This window comes from Salvelinus fontinalis, chromosome 17 (genome assembly GCF_029448725.1).
Source record: "Salvelinus fontinalis isolate EN_2023a chromosome 17, ASM2944872v1, whole genome shotgun sequence".
NCBI lineage: Eukaryota > Metazoa > Chordata > Actinopteri > Salmoniformes > Salmonidae > Salvelinus > Salvelinus fontinalis.
The window spans coordinates 16,614,703-16,631,629 of NC_074681.1; the positions used below are offsets into that span (position 1 = coordinate 16,614,703).

The 16,927-nt window shown below is 41.6% G+C and overlaps 1 protein-coding gene across 1 annotated transcript; it reads right to left on the reverse strand.

Annotated features, from left to right (window-relative positions):
- Positions 1-6,521: 6,521 nt before the first annotated feature.
- Positions 6,522-14,213, reverse strand: LOC129813833 (nicastrin-like). Its single transcript, XM_055866390.1, has 17 exons — positions 14,030-14,213; positions 12,692-12,793; positions 12,444-12,567; positions 12,168-12,283; positions 11,920-12,065; positions 11,604-11,748; positions 11,398-11,510; positions 10,992-11,144; positions 10,747-10,851; positions 10,550-10,627; positions 10,250-10,419; positions 9,555-9,657; positions 9,333-9,431; positions 8,605-8,692; positions 8,271-8,437; positions 7,942-8,154; positions 6,522-7,710 (listed from the first exon to the last, which is right to left on the reverse strand). Exons 1-17 carry the CDS (start codon positions 14,082-14,084, stop codon positions 7,588-7,590), a joined length of 2,100 nt encoding a protein of 699 aa, XP_055722365.1. The 5' UTR covers positions 14,085-14,213; the 3' UTR covers positions 6,522-7,587.
- Between the last annotated feature and the right edge of the window lie 2,714 nt (positions 14,214-16,927).

The window sequence follows — 16,927 nt, forward strand, 5'->3', positions numbered from 1 at the left end:
AGTCTTGTTACGATTCAGACAAGAGGGGCAAGACAATTTGCCAAACACAAACTGTGCCCATAAGCCATATTCAAGCCCATGCATGGGTTAGGGGTTACCACTGTACCAAGTCTTGCCTCTGTCACCATAGACTTTGCCTCATCTATAGGCCTATTTATTTTTATTGTACCTTTATTTAACTAGGCAAGTCAGTAAAGAACAAATTCTTATTTTCAACAACAGCCTAGGAACAGTGGGTTAACTGCAACAGATGTATACCTTGTCAGCTCGGGGATTTGAACTTGGAAACTTTCGGTTACTAGTTCAACACTCTAGGCTACCCTGCCGTCCCACTTGGTGGCCTGTTTATTTTGAGAGCCACGGCAGCTGGGACAATAGCCTGGGCATTGGGAACTCTACAGTAGCCCAAGCAAAAGCTAGTGGCCAATTACTACATGATAAAGGTAGAGATAAAATTAACAAAATAATAACATTGTAGCCAGCTGTTATTTTGTTAATATATTTTGGATGATTGCAGTGGCAAAGTTGGTTATTTGTTGTACTTTCATTAGCTTCTGATAAATTTACAAGACCATTTAGATTTCATTATGAGTAACACAACAGTTAACTTTAACCTAACATAACTGAAAACATTGTAATTGTGTTCATTTTAGTAGTTTAGCAGAAGCTCTGACTTACAGGAGCAAATAGGGTTAAGTGCTTTACTTAAGGACACATATAGATTATTTTTCACCTAGTGGGTTCGGGGATTCGAACCAGCGACCTTTCGGTAACCGGTACAACGCTCTTAACCACTAGGCTACTTGCTGCCCAGTTTTTGTAGTTTACTTTGATCGGAATGTAAAACAACCACCAGCATTTGAGCTGCTGCAGTAGTCTACATACATACTGTTTCACTTTAATCTCTAGACTGTAGGATACATTTATTACATGCATAACTACAGTCCTTTTTACAATGTTACAATCTTGTTACAATGGGGACAATCCTTGCTACAATGTTGTAACAACGTTACAAACATGTACTTTAACCACCAGCTGAATCAGATACACTGTAGCAAGTTATATTCGTAACATAGTGGCATGCATCAGCCCCATTTCGTGCTCAGCCTGTTTGGAACAGGGACCAACATGAAGGTCTATTAATAATTAAACATCACAACCACAAAGGACTGAATGAAACAATAACCTGTTACTACATGAGCAATAAACTAGCAAACAAAATATGTTAATCGAAGATTCAACTACGAAAAAAAAGTTATAAATGCCAATTGTATGAGGGCAAACAATGGGGCGAGACTGACATTTCCAGTCGGCAAATCTTTTCACCCTCTTTTCGAAAGGGAAAACCCTGGATGAATGGATCATGCACATTGAAAAATAAACACCAACCTTCGGCGAAAATTCTCACGAAGCTGGAACCCATGTATCCTCTCCGAGTCTAGTTTCCATGCCGTCGCGATGAGGGTAGGCTACTTCCTCCCAAATGGTTGGGGACTCAGCCCTACGAACCGTCCGATATCTGGTTAGATACCGTAGATACGTGTCCAGGGTGAAAATAACAATAGGCCCGATCAGGGGTCCTCTCTAAACTTCCCTGCAACTGCGGCCTCGAGCGATAACAGACTTATTGTTTCGGAAACATGAGACTCTAGCGCCTATTTATTTTTGCCTTCCCCTGTACTTCAATGGTCAATGATGTCCAAACATTGTTCTCTATGCCTATCCACACTGAAAAACTCCTTAGATGTCTGAAAATATTAATTCAGGTATTTTCTCACGTTCCTCATTCCCCCCTCTCCAGTAGCACCCTGCGGCCCGCCCCCGATTCATTGCCCCTCCTCCACTCCTTTCTTTTTGTGGAACCTCAAGGCTGATGACGTAGCCAACTTCAGACCCCCCATGTAACATCCTACTTAGAACTAGTACTAAAACCAGTGATGCCAATTTAGCAATTTTGTTGCTAGATTTTGCAACTTTTCAGACTACCCTGGCAACTTTTTTTTTAACAGCGCCTAGCAACAAATTTAGCTACTTTTAAATATGTATTTGGAACTTTTAGCAACTTTTGAAAAGTGACTCAAATGCTAAAATGGACGCATTTTCCCTCTAAATGACACAAAAACAATTCTCTCTGTCACACAAATTATCAATTTATCAATGAACCTACCAGGTACAACCCCAAATCCGTAAACACGGGGACCCTCATAGATATCATCCAAACTAACTCGCCCTCCAAATACACCTCTGCTGTTTTCAATCAAGATCTCAGCGATCACTGCCTCATTGCCTACATCCGTAATGGGTCTGCGATCAAATGACCACCCCTCATCACTGTCAAACGCTCCCTAAAACACTTCTGCGAGCAGGCCTTTCTAATCGACCTGGCCGGGGTATCCTAGAATGACATTGACCTCATCTTGTCATAAAATGTAGAACCAGGAATAGATATAGTCCTTGGTTCACTCCGGACCTGTCTGCCCTTGACCAGCACAAAAACATCCTGTGGCGTTCTGCATTAGCACCGAATAGCCCCTGTGATATGCAACTTTTCATGGAAGTTAGGAACAAATATACCCAGGCAGTTAGGGAAGCTAAGGCTAGCTTTTTCAAACAGAAATTTGCATCCTGTAGTACAAACTCAAAAAAGTTCTGGGACACTGTAAAGTCCATGGAGAATAAGAGCACCTCCTCCCAACTGCCCACTGCTCCGAGGCTAGGAAACACTGTTACCACCGATAAATCCACTATAATTGAGAATTTCAATAAGCATTTATCTACGGCTGGCCTGCCCAAGCCCCCACCATTTCTCCTTCACACAAATCCAGATAGCTGATGTTCTGAACGAGCTGCAAAATCTGAACCCCTACAAATCAGCCGAGCTAGATAATCTGGACCCTCTCTTTCTAAAATTATCTGCCGAAATTGTTGCAACCCCTATTACTAGCCTGTTCAACCTCTCTTTCGTATCGTCTGAGATTCCTAAAGATTGGAAAGCTGCCACGGTCATCCCCCTCTTCAAAGGGGGTAACACTCTAGACCCAAACTGCTACAGACCTATATCTATCCTACCTTGTCTGTCTAAGGTCTTCTAAAGCCAAGTTAACAAAGAGATTACTGACCATTTCGAATCCCACCGTACCTTCTCCGCTTTGCAATCTGGTTTCAGAGCTGGTCATGGGTGCACCTTAGCCACGCTCAAGGTCCTAAACAATATCATAACCGCCATCGATAATAGACATTACTGTACAGCCGTATTCATCGACCTGGCCAAGGCTTTCGACTCTGTCAATCACCACATTCTTATTGGCAGACTCAACAGCCTTGGTTTCTCAAATGATTGCCTCGCCTGGTTTACCAACTACTTCTCTGATAGAGTTCAGTGTGTTAAATTGGAGGGCCTGTTGTCCGGATCTCTGGCAGTCTCTATCGGGGTGCCACAGGGTTCAATTCTCGGGCCGACTCTCTTCTCTGTATACATCAATGATGTCACTCTTGCTTCTGGTGATTCCCTGATCCACCTCTACGCAGACGACACCATTCTGTATACTTCTGGCCCCTCTTTGGACACTGTGTTAACTAACCTCCAGACGAGCTTCAATGCCAAACGACTCTCCTTCCGTGGACTCCAACTGCTCTTAAACGCAAGTAAAACTAAATGCATGCTATTCAATCGATCACTGCCTGCACCTGCCCGCTCGTCCAGCATCACTACTCTGGACGGCTCTGACTTAGAATACGTGTACAACCACAAATACCTAGGTGTCTGGTTAGACTGTAAACTCTCCTTCCAGACTCACACTAAGCATCTCCAATCCAAAATTAAATCTAGAATCGGCTTCCCATATCGCAACAAAGCATCCTTCACTCATGCTGCCTAACATACCCTCATAAAACGGACCATCCTACCGATCCTCAACTTCAAATAGCCTCCAACAGTCTACTCAACAAATTGGATGCAGTCTATCACAGTGCCATCCGTTTCGTCACCAAAGCCCCATATACTACCCACCACTGAGACCTGTACGCTCTCGTTGGTTGGCCCTCGCTTCATACTCGTCGCCACACCCACTGGCTACAGGTTATCTACAAGTCTCTGCTAGGTAAAGCCCCGCTTTATCTCAGCTCACTGGTCACAGTAGCAGCACCCACTCATAGAACGTGCTCCAGCAGGTATATCTCACTGGTCACCCCCAAAGCCAATTCCTCCCTTGGTCGTCTTTCCTTCCAGTTCTCTGCTGCCAATGACTGGAACGAACTGCAAAAATCACTGAAGCTGGAGACTCATATCTCCCTCACTAGCTTAAAGCACCAGCTGTCAGAGCAGCTCACAGATCACTGCACCTGTACATAGCCCATCTGTAAACAGCCCATCTATCTACCTCATCCCCATACTGTATTTATCTTGCTCCTTTGCACCCCAGTATCTCTACTTGCACATTCATCTTCTGCACATCTAACATTCCAGTGTTTAATTGCTATATTGTAATTACTTCGCCACCATGGCCTATTTATTGCCTTAACTCCCTTATCTTACCTCATTTGCACTCACTGTATATAGACTTTTTGTTTTCTTTTTCTCTACTGTATTATTGACTGTATGTTTTGTTTATTCCATGTGTAACTCTGTGTTGTTGTATGTGTCGAATTGCTATGCTTTATCTAGGCCAGGTCGCAGTTGCAAATGAGAACTTGTTCTCAACTAGCCTAACTGGTTAAATAAAGGTGAAATAAAAAATAAATAAAAAAATAATAAAACACACTCAGTCACAACACACCTGCCTGCAAAAGTGCATTGTGAGTGACGTCAGCAGCAGGCGCTCAGCTCGTGCACAGGCAGCAGGCCAGCAGCAATTTCAGCAAATTGCAAATTATAGTTGGCTGACTGCAGCAGCAGTAGTACGGGTTCGACGAGACAAACCCAATGAATATAGTTGGTCACGAATGTTTGATCTTGAACAGAACTTACAACATCAATCAACATGTCTCAATCAAAATTGTACAGCCAGAAGTACAAAAAAGAGTGGGAGTCTGTACCTGAAGAAATGTAAAATCATATTTTTCACTGAGATGGCCAGTCAATTTGAGTAACGTTTTTGTGTATTCTACGTAATGACGCAGTTTTACGTTATCACGCAATGACATCACAATGTCATTTAGCAACTTTTAGCAACAAATCAACCTGCCTCTAGCAACTTACCCTGAAAATTTGTTGGCAACACTGACTAAAACTCCAATATCAACGATACAGAGCCTTCAGATATTCACACCCTTTGACTTTTTCCACATTTTGCTGTGTTACAAAATGAGATTAAATGGAAGTAATTGTAATTTTTTTTGTCAACGACCAACACCGAATACTCTGTAATGTCAAAGTGGAGGGAAAATTTGAACATTTGTAAAAAAAAAAAACGAATATACCTTGATTAGATAAGTATTCAACCCCCTGGGTCAATACATGTTAGAATTACCTTTGGAGGCGATTACAGCTGTGAGGCTTTCTAGGTAACTCAGAGCTTTCCACACCTGGATTTTGCAACATTTTCCCATTATTCTTTTCAAAATTCTTCAAGCTCTGTCAAATTGGTTGTTGATCATTACTAGACAACCATTTTCAGGTATTGCTATAGAATTTCAAGTAGATTTAAGTCAAAACTGTAACTCGGCCACTCAGGAACATTCAATGTCTTGGTAAGCAACACCAGTGTAGATTTGGCCTTGTGTTTTCGGTTATTGTCCTGCTGGAAGGTGAATTTATCTCCCAGTGTCTGGTGGAAAGCAAACTGAACCAGGCTTTCCTCTAGGATTTTGTCTGTGCTTAGTTCCATTCTGTTTCTTTTTTATCCTAAAAAACTCCCCAGTCCTTAACGATTACAAGCATACGTATAACATGATGCAGCCACCACTATGCTGAAAATATGAAGAGTGGTACTCTGTGTTGTATTGGATTTGCCCCAAACACTTTGCTTTCAGGACAAAAAATGAATTGTTGCAAACTGGATGCATATTTTGGAATATTTTTATTCTGTACAGGCTTCCTCTTTTCATTCCCAATTAGATTAGCATTGTGGAGTAACTACAATGTTGTTTATCCATCCTCAGTTTTCTCCTATCACAGCCATTAAACTCTTAACTGTTTTAAAGTCCCCGTTGGCCTCATCAAGGACCCCACACACCCCATTAACGAGCTATTCTCTCCCTTACCTCACCATGCTCAGAGGGATATTCAATGCCTGTTCTTTTCTTACACATTTACCAATAGGTGCCCTTTGCGAGCCATTGGAAAACCTCCCTGGGCTTTGTGGTTGAATCTGTATTTGAAATTCACTGCTCAACTGAGTGACCATACAGATAATTGTGTGTGGGGTACAGAGATTAGGTAGTCCATGCAATTTATGTGACTTGTTAAGCGCATTACCTGACCTTATTTAGGTTTGCCTTAACAAATGGGTTGAATACTAATTAACTCAAGACATTTCAGATTTTCATTTTTAATTTGTACAAATTTTAATAAACAATTCCACTTTGACATTATGGGGTATTTATTTTAAATGTACCTGTATTTAACTAGGCAAGTCAGTTAAGAACAAATTCTTATTTACAATGACAGCCTACCAAAAGGCATCCTGCGGGGACGAGGGGTGGGATTAAAAATAAAAATATAGGACAAAACACACATCACAACAAGAGAGACACCACAACACTACATGAAGAAAGACCCAAGACAACAACACAGCATGGTAGCAACACAAAACATGGTACAAACATTATTGGGCACAGACAACAGCACAAAGGGTAAGAAGGTAGAGACAACAATAAGTTACGCGAAGCAGCCACAACTGTCAGTAAGAGTGTCCATGATTGGGTCTTTGAATGAAGAGTATTGTGTGTAGGCCAGTGACAAAAAAAATCTCTATTTAATCCATTTTCAATTCAGGATGTAACAAAATGTGGAAAAAGGGGTGTGAATAGTTTCTGAATGCACTGTATGTAATTGCCTACTGCAGTACCTTCTGTCCTAGACCATGTCCTGTACTAAAACAATGCCGGGAAATAGTAGAGAAGCAACACTAGATAGGAAAAAAGGCCATGTTCATTTAGTTATCAAGGCAATAATCACATTTATTCCCCAGTTGGTCAAAATCAAAGATCACCTTCACATACAAAAAAAAACCCAGGTCAATTAACAATTCCATCAATACATGATTAAAAACATGTGGGCATGATGTTATTAAATCCTGCAATTTATGTCTAGATTTAAAATAAAGTTGATTTTTAAAGACTGCAACCCAAATAAAAAAAATACTATTTCGATATCCGAATGTTTAAGCATAGTAGTGGTCATTCAGCTGATCACACATCCAAAGTCCATTTGCCAGACATAAGGTTTCATTCTCCTGAGAAATGACAGGAAAGCTATTGTACATGAGTTAAAACAACCAGTTCTGCCTAACCTGTCTGTTGGTCACCCTAACCTGTCTGTCTACTTGTCTGCGTACCTATCGTGTGTAAAAAAAAACAAAAAAACATCTGTCTGTCCTGTTTGGTTGTGAGAGTAGTGGTCACTGGTCACAGGTTAGTATGAGGCAATCAGTATGCGGCGTTGTTGGGTTCCCTGACGGCGTTGAAGAGGACATCTGCCTTGGTACTGACAAAGTATGTCACCAGTAGCGATGTGAACAACACAGCCACTCCCACGCCTAAGGTCAGCATCTATGAGAGAAATTAAGAGGGAAGAAAAAGGTAAATAATGTGATTCTCTTCTACCATCATCTTTATCAGACAATGGATAGTCAAATGTGTAAAAAAAATATACACAATAAAAATATAATATTTTACCACTTACACAGGCTTACTAGATTCAAACAGAACTACATGAACGTATACAAAACTGTAATTAAATAAACAGATGGATCACGGTGGGAAAATTATGTGCAGTTTTACCTCCAGGTCCCGGCTGGCTACTAGGAAAATTCGAGCTTTGATGAACTTCCACTGCGATTCTGTCCATGTGGAATATTCTTTGGAAACGTAATCCCCCAGCACGAAGGCGGGGGACACTGCCTTGGCCAGGCGTACTGCTGTGCGTACGCAGAAAGACTCCCTCTGGGTGCTGTTGGGTGGGACCACGCCCTGAACCCAGAAATAAGAGTACATCTGAGGGAGAGAATGAGCGATTCAGAGTGCAGTGTGGTTCCAGCAATACAAAGAAACACATTTAACATTTTTAAACATCTATCCATCAGCACAGACAGATCCAGAGGCACATTTACATATGTGCTCTCGTTTGGCAGCTCATCTGGCTTCTTGCACTGGCTCTGGGTGAGGTTGGTGGCTGTTCCCGTTAAATTGGCCAGGAGATATTGGACCAGATAGGTCAGTGCGTTAGCCTGATGGGACAACTTGGCAACACCAACGTAGTACCAGGGTGGGTTGGGCTCTGAGAGACATAAAACACAACGCAATGAAGACCCAAGTACCTTCTTTATGGACGTGAGTGTCTGTGACTAGTCCATATCTGCATGGGTTTTACAATGTCAGTAGTAGCAGAATACCTCTATGGTGTCAAAGGGTGTCCTTGTGAAAAAGTATCAGACTAAAACTCACGGAGAACGTCCTTCAGTTCTGGGGCCATCACTGCCTGAAACCAGCTGTTGTTGGATCTAACCAGAAACCCATACAGCATCTGGGTCACCTGAGAGAGAGATGCACAGTGTTGGTCAAACAATTCTGCTCACTGTCCAAAAAAAGTGCATTTTAAAAGATTGTAAATGTTGAGAATGACATATGTTAACAGATATTGACAGTGTCATGGAAAATAACAGACAGTATGACTGATCAGTTAAAAAACATTTTTTGGGCCCTTTTTCTCCCCAATATAATTTTGTGGTATCCAATTGGTGGTTACAGTCTTGTCTCATCGTTGCAACTCCCGTATGGACTCGGGAGAGGCAAAGGTCGAGAGCCGTGCACCCTCTGAAACACAACCCAACCAAGCCGCACTGCTTCTTGACACAATACCCACTTAACCCAGAAGCCAGTCGCACCAACGTGTCGGCCGAAACACCGTGCACCTGGTCCGCCACAGGAGTCGCTAGTGCGCGATGGGACAAGGACATCCCTGCCGGCCAAACCCTCCCCTAACCCGGATGACGCTGGACTAACTGTGCGCCGCCCCATGGGTCTCCCGGTCGCGGCCGTCTGCGACAGAGCCTGGACTCGAACCCAGAATCTCTAGTGGCACAGCTAGCACTGCCTTAGACCACTGCACCACTCGGGAGGCCATGACTGATCAGTTTGACTTGTACAACACCTCATCAATCATCGAGTCTTACTGTTTTGGGGTCTGCATTGATGTTGTTGACTTGGGAGTTGTTTCCCCCAGCCTGCTTGAAGAGAGCGCGGGCAACTGCAGTAGCCACCTCGGTAAGAGACTGAAAGAGTACAGTGAGGGAGGGAAGAGAGAGAGATATTATTCTAACAGACAATGGACAATGTAATGGAAACTGTGACTATTACAAATCAATCCATCAGTGGGTTTACTATGGTAACAATACCTTTGCAGTATCAGTCACAAACTCTAGCTGTTCCTCTGGACTCAAGTTAGATGGATAAGTCAGGTTCAGGTGGGCAGCGTTGTCATAAAAACTCTCATAGTACCTGCGCATGGGTAAACGAATTGCAAAAATCGCTGAAGTTGGAGACTTATATCTCCCTCACTAACTTTAAACATCAGCTATCTGAGCAGCTAACCGATCGCTGCAGCTGTACACAACCCATCTGTAATTAGCCCATCCAATCTACCTACCTCATCCCATATTGTTTTTATTTACTTTTTTGCACACCAGTATTTCTACTTGCACATCATCTGCACATCTGTCACTCCAGTGTTAATTGCTAAATTGTAATTACTTCACCACTATGGCCTATTTATTGCCTTAACTCCTTACTCCATTTGCATACACTGTATATAGACTTTTATTCTCTATTGTGTTATTGACTGTACGTTTGTTTATTCCATATGTAACTCTGTGTTGTTGTTTGTGTCGCACTGCTTTGCTTTATTTTGGCCAGGTCGCAGTTGTAAATGAGAACTTGTTCTCAACTGTCCTACCTGGTTAAATAAAGGTGAAATTAAAAATAAAAATAAACTGGGTAAAACACTACACTAATAAAGAAATCCATATCAGGCAAGATAAAGATTGCAGTAATAAAAATGATCAGCAACGACAGACCATAGTCAAACACTCACCTATTGTTGAAAGCTGTTTGATGGTCTGCAAGAACAATCCCTGGAATTGCCCGAGCTCGGAGGAAACGCTGAAAGGAGGAGGGCGGGAGTGGCTGAGAAAAACCTGTCTCAACAAATGAGAAGTTGAGACCAGCCGTGGAGGACTGTAAGTTTTTTACAAGATTCGTAACCTGAAACAGAGGTAAGCGGTTGGGAAAAGTGGGTTGAGAGAGAGCATAATGAAGAGAATATAGAAAAAGGGGTGGATGAGGATGGACCAGGTAAGCGCGCCACAAATAGAAGCATTTCACTCCCCCTTACCTCGTCATGGACGGTGTTGTTCCTCCTGGACACAGGGTCTGAGTGAAGAAATAGGTTGGTGCCACTGCGCACTGCTACCTAACAAATGACATAACAGATTCATTGTTATTTGTTGGTTGATTGTATATCCATGTATTTTACACATTGATGCCTGTTGTGTACTTGAGTATTCAATGAGAACATATACATGTCTTAACCTGTCCAATCTCCAGTATTGAGTGAACATTGTCCAGGTCTATCACAAACTTGTTATTCTTCATGTCATAAACCATTCGAGAGCTGCCAATGTAGTCAAATACTTCCTGAAAGAGAGGAATAAGCTATAAAACATCCTCTTACAGTACAACACTGAACACTACTGCTATATGATAAAGTGACCACATGGAACTCCATAATTGACATACCACAGATTGACTTGCTAAGGGAGACCGAAGGAACTCACCCCGTTAAAGAAAGCAAAGAGGATATTCCGTGTGGGAGGGGCTTCCTGAGTGGCTTCACGTAGTGCCTGGGCAGCAGCCAGCAGAGTGACAAACCCTGAGACACTCCCCTCCGCTCCTGCAGAATCCTCCAAGAAAAATGCCCTGCTGTCCAGCTACAAAATTGGAGAAAGAATCCAGTGTCCAGTCAATTTTCCATAAACGCCAAACAAGGAAAAACCATGTAAGGATTGTATAGAAGGAAATGGTACAGAGCAAATACCAAAGTACTTTTTAGGATGTGTATAACACACACTGGAATGTGGCTCATATTGTATATACTATTTTGTAGATTCCAAAAGGCTTAGACATCTGTGAACATGTGACAAGATGTGTCAGTGGGAGGCAAGGCCTCAATGCATCACCCACCCTGGCTGCTGCTATAACAACACTCTCGTTCTCCTTGTGACCAAAGGCGGTGCTGTTATAAGGCCGGATGAAAGCCAACACATTATAACCACCAAGAGGTTCACACACCTTCACTGTGAGAGAGAGCAAGAGAGATGTCTGTAAGATATACATGACAGTGTGTGTATTGACTACTCACGCATATACAATAATGCATCTTTGTATACCTGGGAAGCTGCTGAAGTCGATGCTGCTGCGTCTCATGCAGGTTGCAGTGTCAGTGACAGCATACATATGAGAGAAGAGTTGCATGGCACACAGAGGATACTGCAGGCCACTGCCGTTCACCACACGATTATGATCAAAGTAGCACTGCAGGTAGAGAGTGGATACATTTATCAGAATGAGGAGCACATTGTTTTAATACACAAAAATACTGTAGAATAAGACATCTCCTCTGTTTTTTGGATAAAGACATTTCATGGTCATTAAGTGACATGATTTTACCAGACTGGGTTGTGACTGCTTGAAGTGACTCCTCACCTGTTTGATGATCTCTGTTTCATTGTCTTCTTTCAAGGAGAAGACAGGGAAGTCAAATTCCTCATAGGATAGACCGTTCCCCCGAGGATTCCATACAGTCGTGTTACAGTGTGCTAAATTATGATCATAGGTTTCCGTGTAAACACCTGAGGATAAAAGTAAACAAATGACATTCAAAAAGCATGCTGGTTAGCAAAGATCATTTGGTCATTTTGACAGACTGGCGTCCTGACGCCTGATCCTCCTACCTGTGTTCTCATTGGGACATGTCGTATGTGGCGAGAACTCTGGTAGGCTAGTTTTTGGGACCACCACAACCCCTGCCACTCTGCTGGAGGCATTCTTCATCTTCATCATGATGGACCTGTAAAATGATGACAATGTTTGAGTATAAGGGGGCTACTAGGATATAGATCATATCATTGTGTGGCTGTGCTGAACAAGTCACAGTGAGTGTGTTCCAACTTTGTTCTGGAGGTCAATGGAGATGGAGTTGACTGTTTTTGGCTGTGTGTGTAACCTACTTGGTGAAGAGGGATGACTCCAACAAGACCATATAAGGAGGATTGGGTCCTTTGCTCAAAGGCCATTCCAGATCTGCCTCAGACTCCAAGACATGGATCACCCCTGTATCACCTGATATCGAGGCTGAGACACAGGATAGAAAAAAATGCTTGTCTTAGTATGCAAATATCCAGCATTACATAAATATAGCAAGGAGACAGAGCACAGTATTGTACCAAGCAGAGTGTGTGTGTGTCATGTCACTCACACTGGCAGCCAATCTGATGTGTAGCATTGAGCAGTCGGACGCATGGTACAGTGTTATTCAGTTCAACATAAATCTTCTGCGCAACAGAGTTACAACTCACATCTGAAAGACAAAAGAAGAGAAACAATTGAATTGAAGTGACCAGTTTCTGTAATGATGTATTCCCAAGACACCAAACCAAATCAAATTGTATTGGTCGGTACACAGTTTAGCAGGTGTTATGGTGGGTGCAGCAAAATGCTTATGTTCATAGTTCCTATCAAATAATGCAGTAATTGCCAATAAGCACAAAATAATATATTAATTTTGTACAGTAATAGATATATAAATAGAATGTCAACAAATTTGCTTACATTCCTGTTAATGAGCATTTCTCCTTTGCCAAGATAATCCATTCACCTGACAGGTGTGGCATATCAAAAAGCTGATTAAACATCATTATCATTACACAGGTGTACCTTGTGCTGGGGACAATAAAATGCCACCCTAAAATGTGCAGTTGTCACACAACCTCACAGAAGTCTCAAGTTGAGGGACCATGCAATTGGAATGCTGACTGCAGGAATGTCCCCCAGAGCTGTTGCCAGAGAATTAAATGTTCATTTCTCGACCATATGCGGCCTCCAATGTAATTTTAGAGAATTTGGCAGTATATCCAATTGGCCTCACAATCGCAGACCACGTGTAACCACGCCAGCCCAGGATTTCCACATCCAGCTTCTTCACCTGCGGGATCGTCTGAGACCAGTCACCCGGACAGCTGATGCAACTGAGGAGTATTTCTGTATGTAATAAAACCCCTTTGTGGGGAAAACCTAGGCTTGTCCCTTGCCCAGTCATGTGAAATTCATAGATTAGTGCCAAATTACTTTATTTCAATTGACTGATTTCCATATATGAACTAACTCAGTAAAATCGTTGAAATGATTGCATGTTGCATTTATTTTTGTTTTGTATATAATGTCTGTACAGCCGCCCACCCACTGCTTGCCTTGAGCTCACGAGTGGTCACGGCGTGGCTGACTCAAGTTGTGGTGCCTAGCAGCAACAGTATTACGTTCACAAGTTTGCTAGCTAGCCAGCTGGTTAACATGGCTATCTATCTAGCTAAGTGCATCACATACGGGATTTCAAATAACTTGCTACATAATTCGGGTTGTCTAGTGTAAAATTATAAAGCATTATAATCCATAGGACCTCACTGTCAGCAACGTCGTTGGCTAAATAATTGGGCTATTAGTTAGCTGTAGTTTACTGAGCCAAATTAAACGGTAATAAGATATAGGTAAGTGAAAGCATGTAGCTAGTATTAACGTTACAAACGAAAGGTATTCTTACTTTTGAAAAGCCAACAAACTATGAACATAACCCATTTCGATGATTCCAAAACCATTTTCCTGGTTTCATAAAGAACAGTTAAAAACACAGGAAGCGTTGCAGTAAAACTTGTTCTGGGTTCCGATATTGCAAAACCTCATCAAAATGGCAGTGAAAACAGAACATAGAGATAGATAGAGGACTCATCTTTATAGCCATAATAGCGTCATTGACAGCATGGGCAGCGCGATTGAGTCTTCAAACCTATAGAAATCCCACCCAGTCAAAGTATGTGGCGGAGTTGAACCGCTAATGGAGCAGAACACTTCAGGTTCTATCCAACCACTCCAGCTAAAAACCTCTCTGCATAACAGGGATAAAAACTGCCACTCCAAATAAGCTCCATTCATTAAAATCACAATTTAACCAACACCAATCTATTTTTGTGACTACCTGGACCTACCATTTGGTTTTGAAGTATTGAAACAAAACCATATAAAAAAAATGTGTTGCCTTTATTTAACTTTATATGATTTGAATGAAAATTATTTTAATAAACATGAAAAGGTGAATGTAAGAAGAGCTCATCATTTCAAATAGGCTACATGTCATATTAAACAGCATATACACACTCTAAATAGGCCAGGAGCCAGACAGGCATAGCTGGGGAAGTAGAGTTTTTGCCCATGCTTCATAAGGCGATATTGCTCCACTAATACAGGACTATTAAAGGCCCAGTGCACTACTTTTGTGGAAAAAAATATTGTTTAAAAAATATATATACACTACCGGTCAAAAGTTTTAGAACACCTACTCATTCAAGGGTTTTTCTTTATTTTTACTATTTTCTACATTGTAGAATAATAGTGAAGACATCAAAATTATTAAATAACACATGGAATCATGTAGTAACCAAAAAGGTGTTAAACACATCAAAATATATTTTATATTTGACATTCTTCAAAGTAGCCACCCTTTGCCTTGATGACAAGCATTTGAAGTAAGCATTTCACTGTAAGGTCTACACCTGTTGTATTCGGTGCACGTGACAAATAAACTTTGATTTGATTTGCTGGTTAAGTGTGCCTTGAATTCTAAATAAATCACAGACAGTGTCACCAGCATAGCACCATCACACCTCCATGCTTCACGGTGGGAACCACACATGCGGAGATCATCCATTTCCCTTCTCTACATCTCACAAAGACAAGGCGGTTAGAACCAAAAATCTCAAATATGGACTCATCAGACCAAAGAACAGATTTCCACCGGTCTAATGTCCATTGCTCGTGTTTCTTGGACCAAGCAAGTCTCTGCTTCTTGTCGGTGTACTTTAGTAGTGGTTTCTTTGCAGCAATTCAACCATGAAGGCCTGATTCATGCAGTCTCCTCTGAACAGTTGTTTTTGAGATGTGTCTGGTAGTTGAACTCTGTGAAGCATTTATTTTGTCTGCAATTTCTGAGGCTGGTAACTCTAACTTTTTCTCTGCAGCAGAGGTAACTCTTGGTCTTCCTTACCTGTGGTGGTCCTTATGAGAGCCAGTTTCATCAAAGCGCTTGATGGTTTTTGCGACTGCACTTGAAGAAACTTTCAAAGTTCTTGACATTTAAGATTTTTTTATTTTGTTTTTCTAGGCAAGTCAGTTAAGAACAAATTCTTATTTACAATGATAGCCTAGGAACAGGGGCAGAACGACATATTTTTACCTTGTCAGCTCGGGAATTTGATCTAGCAACCTTTCGGTTATTGGCCCAACGCTCTAACCAGGCTACTGTACCTGCCGCCCTGACTGACCGACCTTCATGCCTTAAAGCATTGATGGACTGTCGTTTCTCTTTGCTTATTTGAGCTGTTCTTGCCATAATATGGACTTGGTCTTTTACCAAATAAGACCATCTTCTGTATACCACCCCCACTTTGTCACATAACAACCGATTGGCTCAAACGCATTTAGGAAAGTGTCACGAGAATTTTCAATCCCAATGATAATAACTATCAATCAATCAATAGCTTTGACCAATCCACTGGGTTTGTAAGACCATGGGTTTAATAATAATTAGTCAAAGATTCAGATAATGCAAAAGGCTAGTACAGTTCTTTAAGAGAACGTTCTAAAGTCCATTATACAAAGACATCCATTTTATAGCTGCGCACATACTTCCACACAAACAGTAGATATCCTACGCACATACATACACACGGACAGTAGGTGAGTTGTATCCACTGTTCATCACTACCAAGCCGGTGTAACGCTCGTCTGAAGAAGTGGACCAAGATGCAGCGTAGGGTAGGTTAATCATATTCTTTAATGAATAACCAGCAAAAACAAGAAAGAGAAAACCAACGAAACATACAGCCTTGTAGGGCTCAACAGCAACAATACAAGAACGAGATCCCACAACATAGGTGGGAAAAAAGGCTACCTAAGTATGATTCCCAATCAGAGACAACGATAGACAGCTGCCTCTGATTGGAGACCACACTCGGACAAAAACAAAGAAATACAAAACATAGAATGCCCACCCCACATCACACCCTGACCTAACTAAATAGAGAAATAAAACGGTTCTCTACGGTCAGGGCGTGACAGCCGGCAGTTCCATTCCCCCGAGATTAGAGAAACCTTGAGAAGTACTCCCTATGCTATCATAAGTTCCTTAGAGCCCTAAACAGGCCGGTCCAAACACAGTTTTAATTGTTCTTCCGTATTTTCCTAGGCACCCACATCCAAGTTCAAATCCTAAACTACGCCTTGCTCAGACAGTCTGTGTTATTCCACTATACAGATACATTGTTTAACCTAATTCTGACTAAAACTACACACATCAGATTATAATTTTATGATTATAATCAATTTCATAGTTATAAGGTTTCAGAGTGGAATTATTTTATCATTATCTTTCAACATATACATTATT